Source organism: Euprymna scolopes, chromosome 1 (assembly GCF_053919585.1).
Source record: "Euprymna scolopes isolate OS-2025 chromosome 1, ASM5391958v1, whole genome shotgun sequence".
Classification (NCBI taxonomy): domain Eukaryota; kingdom Metazoa; phylum Mollusca; class Cephalopoda; order Sepiida; family Sepiolidae; genus Euprymna; species Euprymna scolopes.
In genome coordinates this window covers 183,030,973-183,049,430 of record NC_136482.1, presented here as the reverse complement: position 1 = coordinate 183,049,430, position 18,458 = coordinate 183,030,973, and the positions used below count along the sequence as shown (strand labels likewise).

Below are 18,458 nucleotides of genomic sequence, written 5' to 3'. Positions count from 1 at the left end.
TTATTTTTTATCTGGTCTTCTATTATCAGGTCCATACCAAATGGTATATTATTTAATTAATTGGAATTCTTTTTTTTTTTTTTGTGAGCGACGACAACAACTATGGAAGGCAGTAATTGCTGAGGATGCAGTTAAGAGATTCAGCGTTCCTATCCTGTCACGAGTAACCACCTGATGAAGCCCAGAGGAATAGTTGGTCGAAACGTTGTGAAAATAACAACTAGAAGATGAGAATAATAGTCTGCAATAAATAAATGGATAAATAATACAAATTACTCATCTGAAAAAGAATTCAAATTAATGAAATAATAGAATTTTTTAATTTTTTTTTTTATTTCATCTGTACATAAAAATACACTGAAGAAAAAATCATTTGAATTGGAACGAAATGTAAAGTAAATATTTGCAACATAAAAAGCTGCAGGTCACAGCCTTAGAAACAACTTTTTTTCACCAAATCTCATTTTTATCGTGTGGATGTATTTACAAAAACCTTGTGCAACTGGTGCTATTTTTGTCTCTTGAGTAAATGTACATAAACGTTTGTATTAAGCCGGATATGTATGATGAATTCTTCATGTCTTTTCTAATAGTTATACTTACAAAGAAACATTGGTTTGTGCCCAAAGTCCCTTCAATATTAAAAATCCAAAATAAATAAAAATCTGTATGATGTACTCATGATGAAACGGAAATATCATATTGAAAAAATCATGGAAATTAATCAAGTGGTTTTATTTTTAAATAAGAAAATCAAATTTTATGAGCATCCAAGGAGTGCCTGTCTCAGTTGCCATTTTGAAAAGAAATTTCAAGAAACAAAGGGAGATAACAACAATAATTTATACTTAGATTTATGTTGTAATGTTTGCAAATTTCCATTAATCGCTTAACAATAATTTTCTTTCAAAATAAAACTACTTGATCAATTTACATGATTTTTGGAATATGATATTTTCGTTTCACCATACAGGTTTTTTCTATATTTTTGTTGTTTAATATAGAGGGAATTCTGGACAACAACTGGAATATTTGTTGAGACTTCATTTGAGCGACACATCAAATTATCTTGAACAACATGGACAAACAAAAATGCAACATTTTCAGAAAATAAAGTAATAATCTCAAAAGTAGCCCTTGTTGCATTTTTCTGTAGTTTTGGAGTCTTGGCTGGTCAAAACTGAAAAAAAGGATCAGTTTTGAAATTTTCCTTCTCCTAGATTAGCTGCCCTACCAAAGCCTACCATACTATTCCACTTACACCTAGGAGAAAAGATGGATTCATTCCTTTCAAAGGGTATTAGAAAAGCTGACTTTTACAGCCATTTCCTAATTTTACAGCCTTTGGTATTCCTTGAATGATCACCCATCTAAGTACTTATTAGGCTCAATAGGGATCAACTTTCAAGAACTGTTGCATTTCAATGTCATTTATTGAATTCAATATTCAATTTATCATTGCCACTAGACTTTAGAAAATCCAGACCAGGATAACTATAGTTGAAGATTGTTTAAACTTTTCTCCACTACAAATGCATCATGCAGGCAACCATTTAGAGCATATTTATTCTCTTCCAAAACTGGAGTCAGCCAGTAGCATGGTATAGGCTAGTCAGCATGATTTCAATATTCCTCAATAGTTGATCTTGATTCAGAAGCGAAATATATTGTTTCTTCAGAAGTATCTGTTAGATGTAATTCATTAAAAATTACATATCAGAATATTAATTTGACATATTTATTTTTAACGAGTCTTTTCTTATGTTTTTTTGTTTTTTTTTTCTTTTTTGTTTGTCATGATCACATTTAGGTTTTAAAAATTCTGAATTAATTTACAATCTTTTTTTAATCAATTTTTCAAGCCTTCTGATTCGGCTAGATTCCACTTCTGGTGTGGAATTTGTTGGCATCGGAGAAGCATTCAACTGATTGTTGCGCTGAACTTCATTATATCCACCCAAGGCGTTTGATGGCATCCGTGCCTTATACATTTCAAGTAACGTATTCTGCTCACTACGTTTTAAGGCCTGTGAAAAAAAAAAAAAAAAAAAAAAACATTAAACAGAAATTTTCGAAATTTTTTTTTTTTTTAATTTCAAATATGTTATTAATGGTATTCTTTATTTACCTGCTTCCCCAAGAGAGCTGGATGTGATAAAGGTCAGTTTGACTAGGACAATATCCAACTATCTAAAAGGGAGCATTATAGATGAGACAAAAATTAATATTGCTGCAGTCTAGAAGGATTTCTTCTAAGGACAAAACAGATACTACACTTTGAATTATTTTTTAGTAGTAGGGCTACCCTGTAATTCCTGGTGTCATAAAAATTAAAAAAGAAGTTGAAAAGTGTGTGCAACATATATAAAAACTTTTCTCTCTTTTCCCCTTTTCAGTTTTCTTCTTCCCCTCTTTATATTTCTTCTCCACCCAGACCATTTCAATCTCTCATTTTAATGTGTTGAAAAAAGTAATAATAATCTTAATTTATTTACCAGAGCCTTCAGTTTTAAATGTAATACTGTAATCTTACATTTATTGCCCCCAGACAATGCTGACTAAGACAAAACAAAATGATGTTTTTGATTCCAGAAAATTCTGTTCCCCCCCCCCATCCCTTTTCATAATAATATGAAGAGAAATTATGTTGATAATGATTTAATATATATTACTTTAGAAGACGTGATATGATAATCTTACATTTATTGATTCAGGACAATGTCAAGTACAACTGATGGACTCTTTGTTTCTACTCCTCACAATAATATATGAAGAGAAATTATGTTGATAATGATAATTGTCCAAGGAGATTTAATGGTGCTTCTGCAGTTTAAAATCCCGTTTTACCCGCAAGTCTCACTCAGCAACGCCCGACAGACAATGAAAACTACCGGAAGTCAATACAAAAACAAAAAAAAATAAAACTAACAATATACCGTAATAAATTCATAAAATTTAATGTTTTTTTTTTTTTTTTTTTGTAATAAAAGTTTTGTTTCTTTGAATAGTGAACAAATATTTTTTGTTTTTTTGCATGAAAAGTTATTTTTCTTTGAATTAACGAAAAAGTACTCATTTTCTTTTAAGGAACAAAGAACAATTTTTTTATTTTTGAGATATATATATTTTTCATAAAACTTTCGTTTTCATAGAGAAGGGGTATTTTTTAATAGTCTTTTTTCCAAAAAAAAGTTTGTTTTTTGTTTTTTTTTTGTAAGCAGCCGACAACAGCATTTTTTTTTAAATGCATTTTCTGCAAAAATTTCTTTTTGAAAATATGCTATTTTTTTTTTTTAATATATTTTACATTTATTGTGAGGATTAGGATTACACCTTTTTTCGGAGGGGAGGGAAACATGTAGATTCCTGAGGATAGGTTATTTCCTTAGGGATAGTAGTTTCTGCTGGCTGAAGGATAGCATTTCATTTTCCTTCCTTGTTACAAGAATAAAGCCTTATTGTTTAAAGCGCAATGAAACTCTTCCCTTTCATTATATTTTTCTTCCAATTTGGTGTCGTCTGCTCACTCGCATCTCTTTTTGCCACTCAGTTCCTCAGTGAATAAGTTCACTCAGCATTTTTTGGGTCGGTTTTCATCGTCTACCAGGGGTTGTTGAGTGAGACTCACAAAAAAACAAGATTTAAACTGCAGAAGTACCGATTTAATATATACCACTTACGAAAAATGTAGTTTTATAATCTTAATTTATTGCTCCCAGACAACACTGAGTAAAATAAAAGGTCTCCTGATCAGTTTCTAGTTTGTTTTCCTCCCTTTTGTCAAAATAATATGAGAAGAAATTGTGTTGACAATGACAATAGTCCAAAGAGATTTAATATACCAAAATGTAATATGGTAATCTTACAGTAATTACTCCCGGACAACGCCAAGTAGAACAAATGGCTCCGGTCAATTCCCCCCCTCCTCACTCCTTTCACAATAAAATGACCAGAGATAAAGATAAAAAGTGAAATAAAGAATAAATAAAAAAAACGAAAAGAAATAAAAAAAAAACAAGGAAATAAAATCTTAGCTCAAGTACTACCAATGCAATTATTGTTAGTTTAAAGTATATATATATATATATATATATATATATATATATATATATATATATATATATATATATATATATACACACACACATACAATACTAATTCCTACTAGACACTATCATCGAGTGTCTAAGGTTTCTCTGTACAGTACTGTAATAAAATCTCCTCAGTATGGCTAGCCATCATTGGCTTTTACAATGAATGGTGCACCTTCTTCAAACGGTGTTGCCTCAAGTAACGTAACAGCACGAAGCTGGATAGTCCACAAGACAAGATTAATTCTTGTTCTGAAATCCAGTAAGACCACAAGACAGATATACAATAACATATTTAAATGGTTAATTGGAGAGAGAAAAACTATGTTCTCAACTTCTTTACTAACTCAGTGTTTGAGATTTAAAGGAGAACTTTAATGGAATATTCAAATATCTATGTATCTTATATAGAGATCAGGTGTCAGCCCAAAGAATGATTTGATTTCTGAGAACTTTGAAGTAAAATTAAACGTGTACTCGTGATGTAAATATGCCATATTTTATCGCTACAACTTTATTTTTTCCTTCATAATCATTTCCATTATATTTTTATTCTTTCAAATTATCTTGACATGTATACAAGTCTCATTTTTTTTAATGAAGAAAATCAAATTTTATGAGGAAGCTAAAAGGAGGCCGGGAATATCCATATTGTTTTAAATTTTGCCAAAATTCAACGGCCACAATTCAATTCGACTAGAGAGATTTTATTTGTATTCAAAATAATTAAAACTTTACTTGCTAAAAATCATTCAATTTGATTTTCTTAATTAAAAAAAAAAGTCTACTTGATCAATTTATATGATTTTTGGAATATGACATCTTTGTTCAATGATGAGTATGTAGACTATAATGATTTTTTTGCATTGTTTTTTTTTTTTTTCAAATCAAGTGTGATTCTAAATAAGCACTCATATTTTTTCTTGCTGGTTCTTTATCAACTGCCAAGCTTTTCATCCCAGAAGAAAAAATATAATAAAAAAAAAAAAAAAAAAAATGCAATTATACAAAGGCGATCACATTTTAAATTATAACCCTTTATCAGATTGTTGAATAAAAAGAAAAAAAATGGCGATATTACTACAAACTTATTCATGAGATTAAAAAGTGCAACATCAAAAATATTTGAAGTGAAATATATTTTGTGTTTTTCAACTTGCCTTCATTTCTAAAACCTTTTGAAATTCCGAGACATCATTTTCCACAAGCAACCGCATGTAATTGTCTACAAATGCTTGACCTGGCTCATGAGGTGACATCACCATCTAAAATGATACAAAGAAATAAAATTTTTATAGCACAAAAGAAAACGGACATTTTTAACATAAAATTACAATTTTTATTTTGTAAGTAAAAAGACCTTGACATCAACAAAATCAAAAGGTGTCAGAAAGTTACAAAGTGCCTTAAACAAGTTTCCAAACTTTTTCCGTACAGGCATTTAAAATTGTCGTACACCTGAAAATTCAGTATGTTATAGCTATATATCTTATGAAATGACTGACTAATTTTTTGGTGTGTCTATAGAGACAATAAGTGCACAGTTTGATGTCAGTGTGGGAACTGTACACACAATAATTCACAAGGAACTGAAAATGCATAAGATTTGTGTGAATGCACCAGTCCACAACTCCATTTTTGTCACAGTCTATTTGACTAAAATGGACATCAAAACAATTACTCAGCCTATCTATAGTCCAAACTTTGTTTCCTGTAACTTTTGGTTATTCCCTAAGCTCAAGAAAAACCTTAGTCGCTGTCGTTATAAGACAATTGAGATGAAAGAGTCTGTGACAAGGGTCATTGACACACTTACACAAGAGGACTTCCACGGGGGCTTCCAGAAGTTGTTGGAACGGTATAACAAGTGCATTGCAGCTGGAGGAGATTACTTTGAAGGGGACTAGAGTTTTATGTGTGTACTATCAATCAAAGTGCTCATATGAAAAAAAGTCTGGAAACTTATTGAAGGCACTTTGTAAATGACAAAAATTATTTTAAAATAATTAAGATGAAAACATTTAGGAATTTATCTTTCTTGAAAACTTTAATTTAATTCATTAAAATGATAACTGTGATAAAACAAATTTAACATTCACAGTCAACATGAACTGAGAACAAATACATTGAGGACATTGCAAAGGCTGCTGCAAAGTAGGTGGATGTTCTCTACTGTGCTAATAAAAAAATTGTATAGAAAGTTTTTGTTTGCCCAAATTTTGTTAACAGCCAATTTACTAATTAACTTTCAAAGTTAAGATCATGCTCAAATGGAATTGACCTACCGATCGACATAACCAATTATAGACATGCATCATCAGTGTCAGCCGAGTGTTGTTCAAATGTTGAAACGCTAACTCGACTTTTTATTTACTTAAATTTTTTTTTCTGCTATGTTTTTAGTAATTTTTAAGGTGATATTATGATTGGTTATTTATTTATTTTTTTAATTGAATTTTTGGGAGTTTGATTAGCCATTGAAAAAGTGCTATCTAAATGGAAGCAGACAACATTCGAATTGGAAGAAAGCGACTAAACCAACAAAAAAAAAAAAAAGAAAGAAAAGCTGATAAATATATTTTCAAACTTGCCAAACAGAAAAACGACAGGCTAGAAAATAAATCTATACATGTTAGAAAAAGAAATGAAAACATCGATGCAGGCAATCTTATATTGTCAGGAGAAGAAATTGCTGTCCCAAAAAAATGAGGTGCAACAATTGTAAACACAAATGTTTACTTAAAAAAAGATTGTGTATAAAGGATGGTTTCTCCTGGAGATGTACAAATGGACAGTGCCACCAAAAGAACTTGACTGAACAACAAGTCTTGAAAATAAAAACAAACAACAAGAAAAAAAATATGATAACAAAAAGAAAAAACAAAAACAAAAAAAAAAACAACTTGTACTTGCACCTAACAATTATACGGTTAAAAAATCTTTTCTTGGAGGAAAAAAAAAACAAAAAAACTTTCTGTTGATTAATATTTAGCAAAAAAAAAAAAAAAAAAATTGAATACTAAAATGAAATAAACATATTTTCATTTTTCAAGGTATTTTTTTTTTTTGTTTTTGTTATTTTTGATTATTTGCATTTTTTTTCGGTTTGTTTTTTTTTTTCATTAGTCTGCGTCTGTTATGATGCTCGGCTGACACCGATAATTGCCATCTCGCCTGATCCATGCTTGACAGGAATTCATGAGAATTCGGGTCAAATTATGCAAGAGTACCAAATATTCATAGTAAAATGAAAAAAAAAAAAATGAAAATAAAGAAAATTATTTGATTAAAGTATACTTTCATTTTTTTGTAAAGTGAAATATTTTTGGAGTTTCTGAATGTTGCATATTTTTCAATGCTGTTTGCTTTTATCAAAAATTTTTTATAGAGAGAGACATTTCAGATTCTTAATATTGGTTTTCAGAGAATTTTTAGTGCTTCTTCGTTATAATAGGAAATTTGAAATATTGAATTTCAAGTAAAACCAATGGTATCTATTTAATTGCCATGTTGCAGTCATGAACATATCCAAAATTTGCAAAAAACGATTAAGGTAGAAAATTAATTATTAATGAAAACAATTTTCGAAGACAATTAGTGAAAATTGAGTTTTGTTAAATTGACCTAAAATTTTCAGTTTTCAGAAAATAATTTATCACCAGTTTTGGCAAATAACAAATAGGATCCTGAACAGAAGTGTGCATTCTATCCCAACCATTATCAATGGACCAGAGATCATCTCGTCAGCGTCAGACAAGGCCAAACTATTTGCAAAGAACTTTGCAGCTAATTTTACCCTATGCGACGAAGGCCATCAACTCCCCATATTTCCTCCTATAACACAGAACAAGCTAGGTAACATACAAATATCCGTGCTTGAGGTCGCCAAGCTAATCAAGAACCTTGATTCCAGTAAAGCAACTGGCCCTGATGGCATCCCAATTATAGTGTTAAAAAAGCTTCAACCAGAACACTCTCCCATACTTATGAAACTGTTGAAGTGCTCCCTGGAAGACCTCATCAGTTTGCCCTGTATTAAAGAATTCAGGTGATAAGTCATTTCCCTCTCAGTACAGACCAATAAGTCTCCTGTGTGTTATGAGTAAGTTGCTGGAATCCATATTAAATAGAGAAATAGTCAACCACCTCAGCAGGAACAACCTTCTTAGTGACACAAAATATGGTTTCCGCTCTGCAAGATCTACCGCAGATGTGCTGACGGTTATATTCCACAGGATTAGTGAATCTCTTGACAAAGGCTTCCTTTCTAGGGCAATTGCTCTTGACATATCAAAGGCCTTCGACAAGGTATGGCATAAGGGTCTACTTCACAAGATTTCCAGCTATGGTATAACTGGAAATGTTTTCTCAATCATTAAATCATTTCTCTCCGATAGGCTCATAAGAGTAGTGGTAGATGGACAAAAATTGGAGGCCTGCAATATAAATGCTGGAGTCCCTCAGGGGTCAATCCTGGGCCCAACTCTCTTCCTGATCTACATCAATGACCTCCCTAAACACATACTTAAATCATTCGTTGACATCTATGCTGATGACATGACCATTTACAGCAACACATCAAAGGCTGTAAATGACAAAGTTCTCTCTGATTCTCTCTCCTCTGATCTCGAGCGCGTGGTTCAGTGGGGGAAGATGTGGCTAGTTACCTTTAATGCATCCAAAACCAAACTCCTATCCTTACATCATCAACGCTCTGATCCCCATCTGGCATCAATTGTGATGGATGGCTCTCGTCTGGGTGAGGCCCCGTGTTTTGACAAGCTTCTGGGTTTGACCTTTACTCCTGATCTGAAATGGAACACGTACATCAAGTCTGTTGCCAAGGTCGCTGGAAAGATGGTGGGATCCTTCTACCGCTCCAGAAGATTTCTCACTACTGATGCAATTCTCTATCTATATAAAAGCCAAGTACGTCCAGGATGGAATACTGTTGCCATATCTGGGCAGGAGCTGCTAAAAACAGCCTATCCTGCCTTGACAGAGTACAAAATAGACATTGTGGGGATGCCCTTTTCTCTACCCTGCAACCTCTCTCCCACAGAAGAGACGTTGCGAGCCTATCCTTGTTTTATCATTATTTCCATGGCAGGTGCTCGTCTGAACTCCAATCTCTGGTCCCCCCTCGCCAATCTTTCACAAAAAACACCCGTCTAGCTGAATCCACTGTGAAAAATTTCCCCCACTCTTTATCTGTGCCTAAATCAAAACGTGGATTCCATGAACAAGCTTCTTTCTTAGAACTGCACGCCTGTGGAACTCTGTTCCGTCTGCCTGCTTCCCACCGGACTACAACTTGGATGTCTTCAAGTCCAACGTTAACGAATTCCTAATGAACCGCCCCCTTAAGTAAACACTTCATAAAATCTCCACACTAACGTAATGTACTTGCAATAACCCTTATCCCTGAGTGGCTTCCAGGCCTTGATAAGTGGTGATCACTGTGTAAAAAAAAAAAAAATAAATAAATAATAATGAAGCATCTAATTTTTGGGATCAATTAGGATTTAAGGACCCCAGCTGATAAGGAAAACAAAAGGAACCGTTTTTGGTGAACACGGGTTTGACCATTGCACATGTACATGGCATACTGTAAACAAACATAAAATATGATGGGCAACATTACAGAATGATCTAATTTGTTGACTAGTGAGCTCTTTAACCCATTAACGCCCTTTTTTTAAGGACCACACAAAAAATGTTTAATATTTACTGAACAGTTAGTATTTTCATAAATATTTTGAATTAACACTAAATATCTACGTGTATATTGAATATAGGTAGAATTCATTTTATAACAATTTCATTTAATATTTTGAAGCAAACATGATTACCAAACAAATTAACTAAAAAAAATTTAGGCATTGATGGGTTAAGAAGGTCAGCAAGTATTAATAAGAGTTCTCTGCATATTTTATTTTTACAAGGGAAGGCCAATCTAGAGTTTATAGAAATGTCGCTACATGAGGGTTTCCTGTAAAATTTGGCGATTATGTTATATATATATATATATATATATATATATATATATTAGTGCTTGGATGATTACTCGGAATCGGAAAAGTCAGTATTTGAGGGCAATCGGTATCAAAATCGGAAAAATTTGTACCGATTTTCCGATGCTAAAAACGATTCTTTTAATTATGTTTTTATTTGCTTTTGTTTAATCTTCTATTGCTAGTAATAATGATAAAATAGTAAATATTTATTGATTTTAAACGAGCAGTGAAGCTAAAATTGATAGATCATCCTCCACAAGTATATTTTTACGTTTAGGAAAATAGTTGCCATTTAACGTGTGCTTTTATGGTAATCAGAGAAAAAAATACAACTATAAAGTTAAATATAAAGAATCGGGATTGGGAATTTAGTACGGAATCGGTAAAAATATCGGAATCGTCCTATCAAAAAAAGTGAATCTTGATAGCTTATTCCACCATTATATTTTGCTTTGATTTGTGTCTGTTACACCTCTGCATTGTATTGCCTTCTATAAATTTGCTTTATATACACATTAAATAATGCTTCAAGCAAACTATATCAAACACTACACAAAATAACACAATATTAAAAATACACAGTATATTTGTTTAATGATAAAAAATAATTCAACATTTAAAAAATGAAAAATACAAAGTTTTCTCATGATTTTATCAATATAGAATATGCATCAAGTTAGAAAGTTGAATAAAAAAAATCTGATTAACAAAGACAAAAACATGATGCATGGAAGTGAAACCTGGACAGTAAGAGTTGAGGACATGCGTTGCATGGAGAAAAATGATATGAGAATGATACAATAGATGTGTAATATGAGTTTTAAAGACCAGTTCGGATCTAATGACCTCAGACAAAGATTAAATCTGGACAGCAGAGGAAGATGCATACAGAACAGGAAACTTTGTTGGTATGGTTAAGTTGAAAGAATGGATAAGAGTTCTTGGATTAGTAGATGTAAAACAGTTGAGATAGAGTCCGTTGGAAGGGAAGAAAACCATGAGGGAAAGTGATGAGGATGAATTTGAGATGAAGAGAGATAAATGAAGACCTGTCCAAGGTTTGTTTGGAAGCCAATTTCTAAATGATGTCCAATGCATGCCATTGTGTAAAACAGATGTTAAACGGAATATGATGATAAAAATTTTTAATTCGAAATACACTTCTCCTTTCCATATTGATTTTTAAGGTTAAGTCGAGTGATGGGTACCGCCATAGAGATGCAATGTCCGTATCTAAAAAAGAAATAGTATAGGGATCTTACCTTCAATATCATTTCTGCTTTTGTCATTCCCTTGTTGACAATTTTGGTGAAACTGAATAAAAAATAATAATGTACAAAATAAATCATTGGATAAACGCAACAATGAAATTAAAAAATTAAATGAACTGAAAATCAATATAAAATTTAACTTCAATGGAATTATTTTTAACAGAACTCGTAGAAATTCCATAGTTATATCCTTCATTTGTTGATTTATTTATTTTTTTACTCTTTTCCACCCCAAAACAAGGCATATTGTAACATGGAACATAAAGGGATACTATTTGGGATCGTGTTTAACAGAAACTGTGAGGAAATGAGCTGCAAGATATTTGTTCACATTACATTTGAACTGCTGCATGTTAGTACAAACAGAGAAGCAAGAAACAAAGAGGGAATTCCAAAGTTTCACAGTCTGTGAAAAGAAACTATTAGAGTGGAAGGTTTTCCAGCGATAGTGGGGGGTACTACTTGTCAGGTTCGTCAGGAGCAAGTCAAGGGGGCACAAGTGCTATGGGTTCATTAGAGCACATTAAACAGGCACAGGGATGCAACATTGTGGCGATAGGTTGGAGGTTGATAGTTTGGGACCTATTAGATTGGAAACTCTTTTTTTGGACCGTGTCTACAAAGGAGAGACAAATGGTAAATGCATCAGCTCAGATTTTCATTCTATGAACGTCCAGTGTGAATGCAGACCTCACAATATTATTGCACCATATTTGTTCAAACGGAAACTATTATCCAAGTACTCTAGTTCATGTATTTTCAGAAAATATCTGTTATAAAATCCTTGTATGAGTTTATGACATGTAATCATTCTAGATAAATCCAATACGAACAGACCCTAAAATATTATTGCACCATCTTTGGTCAGGATATGTACTACACGTTGAATGCCAAGAAAATATATTTTAATTAGAGTTTCACGTTTGACATAATAGCAACATTAGATGAAATTTTTTAAAAGTACATTTTTGCATTGCATCTTCAGAGATTGAGTGTTAAAAAAAAAAATGGCGAGGATGGTGATAATGTAAATCGCGAACATTAAACTGCTGTTACATAATATTAATAATATTAATTTTCTTTGGATAGTAAACAATAGTATTGAATCATTTTAGTAGCATGGTTTAAAATATTTTTAAAATTAAAAAGAATTTATTAACATAGGATAATGGATGTTGATTTGAAAAAAGAAAAAGACAGTTTTCACAAAGGATGAAACATCCAGAATTATTTTCATCTTCAAAAACAGCTTGAAGTTGTGGTAGTTCTTCTTACCTAGCAGGAGCTTTTCGTAGAACTTGAGAACCCAAAGATGGCAGATCTTGAAGAACAGTTTTCAAAGAATGGGTATCCAAAAGAAGCTGTACAAAGAAAAAAAAAAAAGATTCAAATAAAAAAAAATTCTAAGAGGATTCAGTCAAACTTTTTTTTGTTTTTGATTTTGAATTTTATGTGATAAACATGTGAGGATTTTTCTTAACTCCAGGAAAAGTTTGTCTGGAAATACAATACCGTAATTTTGTGATTGTTCGATAGTGAAGAGCGAGATAGGTTATTATGTGATATTATGGAGCCTCCCCTCTCCCCAAAGTGTTAGGAAGTGAATAAAAGAGGAGAAACTATAACAAAACAAAAAAAAAACAAAAACAAATATCAGCAGAACAGGAAGTGAGATTAGTAAAAAACGATATGAGGAGGTAGTTTACTAAGGCACACAAAGGTCAAGTGAGATAGGATTGTTAATCAAGAGGAGTCAATGATTGGCACAAAAAACTGACAGAGATCAACATATTTAGAGTTAGTTTACAGACAGTTGTGGGAGTGCGTTTTTTGACTGTCAATGACAGTTTACATTTAGAGACATTTAACTGCAAATTGTGGTTCGGAGCAGATGGGCAGATGAATTGATCAACTAACTGACAAACAACTAAGACGTGGATGTTAGTATCTACAGGATCAATGGTGTCACGCACACATGCACGCAAAGTACAACTGATATTTGCAGAATGTCTCAGAGTCTTTTGTTTCTCTTGAGCTTGTTTATTTTTTTATAGTTGTGAACCAATGTTTACTCTCGGAAGTTACCAATATGTGAGAGATGACAACACAGACAGAACGAGAACTGAAGATGAAAAATAAGGGAACCATGCGACACAGCATTGGGTCGGCGGTTGTTGAGAGGGAGCATTTGATTTCATGGATTGAACAATATCAGATGTTATGAAAGAGGAGAATATTTTGAAATAGTGAGCATTCAATTTAAGCAGTTGCTAAGTGAGAACCTCAGTCATTTTGATAAGATAACTACGATATAACAACAAATGCAAGATGATTGTTTGTAGAAATAAATAAATTAATATTCTGAATAAACATTGTCCATCTTCATATATTCATCTCAAACAAGCTTCTATCTGCTAAATATCAGACTTGAGAACTAGAAATAGCACACACACATCTGGTTGAAAGAAACAAAACCTGGCTGGCTGACTAACACAGAGACACAGTTGCTCAGAAAATAAATATCCCATGATTTTCTTTAAAGACACCTACGAAAGTCATGTGAAAAGCTTATCTGCTGACAAAAATACAGTCATCGTTAAATAAAATGGATGGAAGCCAAGTCTTGTAATGGCTATAAGTATATTTCATGCATAGCCAAAAATCTATGGCCATCACAGAAAATTTTTTTTATATAAATCAACTTGAATTGACCAGTTTCTTTTTATTTTTCTCTCCATGGGGACAGTTAGACACTAGGTTGCTTTTTAAGATGGGGAAAATCCAGCACTTCAAAAAAGGACATTCTGGATTGGGACAAATATAAAAATTGACTCAGTAAATGAGGAGTCCTTCCATACTGACTGAGAACAGAAAAGAAGTGCAGCACCAGAACAGATACTACACTTTACTCCCAGCCAAACAGCCAAAGATTGATGTCAGTCTGTTTGCTTGCTATCTCTCTGTCCCTCTCTCACTTTATTTATCACAACCCAAAATAATACACGCACACATATGCAAAGAACAGTTATAATTGCTTTAAGTTCTATAAATCAATATATTATTTGTGCTATGAATTAAAACTGAATATTTATTCCAATTTATGAGTTCAAACAATTTATAAAATTCAATTATTTTTACAGTGAGAATATACAAATTACCAAACTTGATTTCAATTATACGTTAGAAACATTGTATGAAAAAAAAAAAAAAAAAATCACAATCCTGATATTGTCTACATTAAATATACCTTTCTTATCATTTAATAGGAAAAAAAATCATAAAAGAATTAAATAAATAGTAAATAAGAGATGAAATAATTACTTACTTGTTCAGCGGCAACTGTACTAACTGGCTTACAGCGAAATAAGTGATTGATAAATTTTGGAATGAATGTACTGAAATAATAGTGTAAACAAATGAACAAAAATAAATAAAAAATCTATGCGCATTTATACACAAAAAACATCAATTAATAAAAAAAGACACAGAGCATCTTCAAAAATAACCTGGAAAATTAGTAAAGTTGCATCTTCTTATAACAACAAATCCAAACTAAATTCTGCTTAAAAGAGAAGATAGAAAAATGAAAACAATTTTTTTAAATTATCAGAACATATTTCTAATGGACTATCTTCAAACCAAAAAAATTTAAAAACTAAAATATAAAAATTTGTAGATTAATATACAAATAAATTTTGAAATAATCTAAATATGTAACATAGTACATACGTTTACACATGTAAATCCAACATAAGTAATAACTCAATTCCTTTTTTTAACATTTATTTCCTTATTTTCCCATCACGCGTGACTTCTTGTTATGCCTCTAACATGTTCGCTCTCCTTTTTATAGTCTTTTTCATTACGGTGACCTCATTTTACATTTCATATGTATTTACATAGATGCGTCCGTGCTCTGTTACAGATAGATCATTTCAACATTTATTACACATCCAAGTTTGAAAATTTTACAAAAAAAAACAAAAAACTTACTTGGCAAATTTGACACAAAACTGTGTGAAATATTTCCTTGAAGAAGCTAAATTATCTCTTATAATCGGCAGGTTCTGTTTTAGGTGAGCCGTAATTGCTGTGACATAACCACTTTGATCGCCCACCGTTTCAACAGTAGACCATGACATCTAAACATGAGAAATAAAACATTAGAAGAAACCACAAACTTAGTAAAGTAATGTTTATATACAAAGGTGTTCTAAAAGTAAAGCCTCCTATTTTTTTTAAATTCAAAACTTGAAGAGCTTTGAAGATGGGAGTGGTAAGCAACCTTTTGTGCACCAGAATTCATTTTTCTACAAAGTCACCACCATTTTCAATGCCCTTTTGCCAGGAATTCAATGATGCATTTCTGCTTCTGACATATGTCCATGACAGGTGTTGCTTTCTTAGAGTCCCACACTGTCAATATCAGCAACAGAGAGATAAAACTTTCAAATTATGAGTGCATAAGTTTAGTCATCATTACAATTTGCAATCCCCTCTGATCCATTTGGGCAGAATAAAATAGGAGGCATTATTTTTGGAATGCCTCTCATATTTCAATTGAATTCCAAAACCACTAGTTCTGAAATTTGTAAAATAGATTTTATTAATCTATATATCTAGAAAAGTGAAAGTGTCTGTCTGTCTGTCCGTTTGTCTGTGTACATTTCCCTACACAATAACTCTAACAATTTTCAGTCTACAGACTCGAAATTTGATATACAAGGTAGTGAGATTTGGGAAAATCTTTGTAATCAGTTTTCGGCCGGAAATTTGGCTGTTAAGGGGTCAAAGTTCAATGATTTGGCCTTTGACAACTCTACCAAACTCCTCCACCAATTTTGGGTCTAAACACTTGAAATTTTAGATATAGGTTCCTTGTACATGGATCCAAATTAATAACTTGATCTGAGCCCAAAACAATAAATGTTAAGGGGTCATAATAGGAGACAAAGTTTAAAAAAATTTAGTCTCTGCGGTCTCTACCAAATTACTCAGACAATTTCTGGTCTAAACATTTGAAATTTTACATAAAGGGTATTAAGAGATAGGGCAAGCTTTTTAATCAGTTTGGGTCGAAAATTTGAGCTATAAATATATAAATCTATGTATGTATGTTTGCATGTCTGCCTAAAACTTTCGACAGAGGCGACAGATTTCCACAAGATCAGTATCGTTTTGAAGCTCGACCCTTCAGATGACAAATACCGAAAAATTGACTAAAAATATTAATTTCTTCACCCTCAACTGGGCACTTTCCTACAGGGAGGGGTCGCTTTTTTCGCTGATATTTTCAAAAGTCATCCCTTCTTTTTTATTGTCTAGCCTTAATTTAAACCTACATCACTTCCAGTATGGCGGTGGTCATAACAGCAAAGACGTCACGTTTTTTTTCACATTCTTTTCCTCCTTTGCGGTACAGGTTCGAGCCTGCTTTCCTACTACCACTTTTTTTTTTTTTTTTTTTTTTGCTCAACACACACCTCCAAACACCCGGGCAATGCCAGGCACTCATGCTAGTTAGTTATATATTTCAGTTTAGTAAATCATTTTAAATTCTAAATTTAATCCGTCATAGTCATCTAGTGTCTGGTTGGTGCAGATTGTGAGAATCATAGTACAGAAAATGTGAAGCTTAAAGAACAAAAGAGGAGAGTTATGAAGCTGATGAAAGTAAACTCATGGTCAACTTTCTACTGTTCTATGCATTAAAATGGAAATAAAGTAAATAAAAAAATAACAGAATTATTTTATAAAATAGCGTCTTCTCCACTACTATTAATTATTGATTAAAAAACAAAAATTAACTGTAATGATTAATGTTGGCCTAATAAACTTTAAGTCTTACCCAAAATTATTTGAGTAATTTTTTTAAAAAACATTTTAAAATCACATTCAATTTTTTTAAGACAACAATAAACCGTGTCATGTTTATTTTCATCAATAAAAATATATATTTCATAAATTGGCAGAAACGGTTATCTGTTAATAAATTTGTGATTTTGAAGCCTTTAAATAGACTCATAATTAAAGCTAGGATCTTCTAGTCAAAAGGTTATGTTAATTTATACTTTTAACCAAAAATAAACAGTATTTCTTGGAGACACTGTTCTAGAAAAGATCCAAGAATAGATATTATAGGATTTATATCCACTTTGCATATTTAAGGATTTGGATTAAATATTCTTACCTTACTCATCGCAGTCAAAGCTGGTTCACAAGCAGAGTCCAAGTCTTGAACTAACAATGCAATACAATTGGAAATAACACTAAAAAAGAAAATTAAAATTGAAAATTGTATTGAAAGATAAAAAAATGACAAAAATGAAGTATATTTTGTAAATGTTATCAGCAACAGTGTATTATAATCAATAATAGAAAAAGGGATAAAATAAAAAAAAAACAACAAAAAAACATATAGGAAATAACTTTTACCAAATGCAAGAAAATTTACTTTTCAACCTACCTAGATCAGTTTCAAGTATCAATATCTATCTAAAATGGTGACTGATTTCTTGGGTAGGTGTTTGCTAATTTCTGAGGAACATTGAAGACATTGCCAACACTGCTGGCAGGAAGGTGGGCTCCCTTTACTAAACTAGAAAACTATTCATCCCTGCCAGCATTCTATATCTCTACAAAGCAATCATTTTCTCATGCATGGAGCATTGTTGCTAGATCTTAGCTGGTGCATTTGCTACTAGTCTCTCCCTTGTCTATACAGGGTCCAAGAAAGAGTCTTCAATCTAATAGGTCTTGTATTATCAACCAAGCTCCAGCTCAAATCGGATCGCCACAATTTTGCATCCCTGTACCTATTTTACATGTACATTATTGGAATATCTTTTAAGTCGTAGCATTTGTGCTCCCTTGACATGAATACCCTTGACTAACTGAAAAGCAGCAAAATCCCATGTTTTAATTGTAGAAGTCCCTGGATGCCAGAGAGTTTTCTACTTGTCTTCCTTTAAACTGCTAGAATTTGGAATTCTCTTCTCCTTTCCAGCTTTTCTGGCTGTACTAATAAGCAAAAATTTAAATACAATGCAAACTTAATTTCTTACATAGTGCCTGGTAGA

At 32.0% G+C, this 18,458-nt stretch overlaps 1 protein-coding gene across 1 annotated transcript in view; it reads right to left on the bottom strand.

The window, feature by feature from the left end:
• Positions 1-309: 309 nt before the first annotated feature.
• Positions 310-18,458, bottom strand: part of LOC145278149 (vacuolar protein sorting-associated protein 53 homolog) — a 60,667-nt gene continuing 42,518 nt past the window's right edge. The window contains exons 14-20 of the mRNA XM_080130433.1: positions 17,570-17,648; positions 15,373-15,521; positions 14,705-14,774; positions 12,655-12,740; positions 11,371-11,422; positions 5,252-5,356; positions 310-2,027 (exon numbers count right to left, since the gene is read on the bottom strand). Coding sequence (XP_079986559.1) covers positions 1,833-2,027; positions 5,252-5,356; positions 11,371-11,422; positions 12,655-12,740; positions 14,705-14,774; positions 15,373-15,521; positions 17,570-17,648 — 736 coding nt within the window. The 3' untranslated portion in view covers positions 310-1,832. The remainder of the gene's footprint in view (positions 2,028-5,251; positions 5,357-11,370; positions 11,423-12,654; positions 12,741-14,704; positions 14,775-15,372; positions 15,522-17,569; positions 17,649-18,458) is intronic.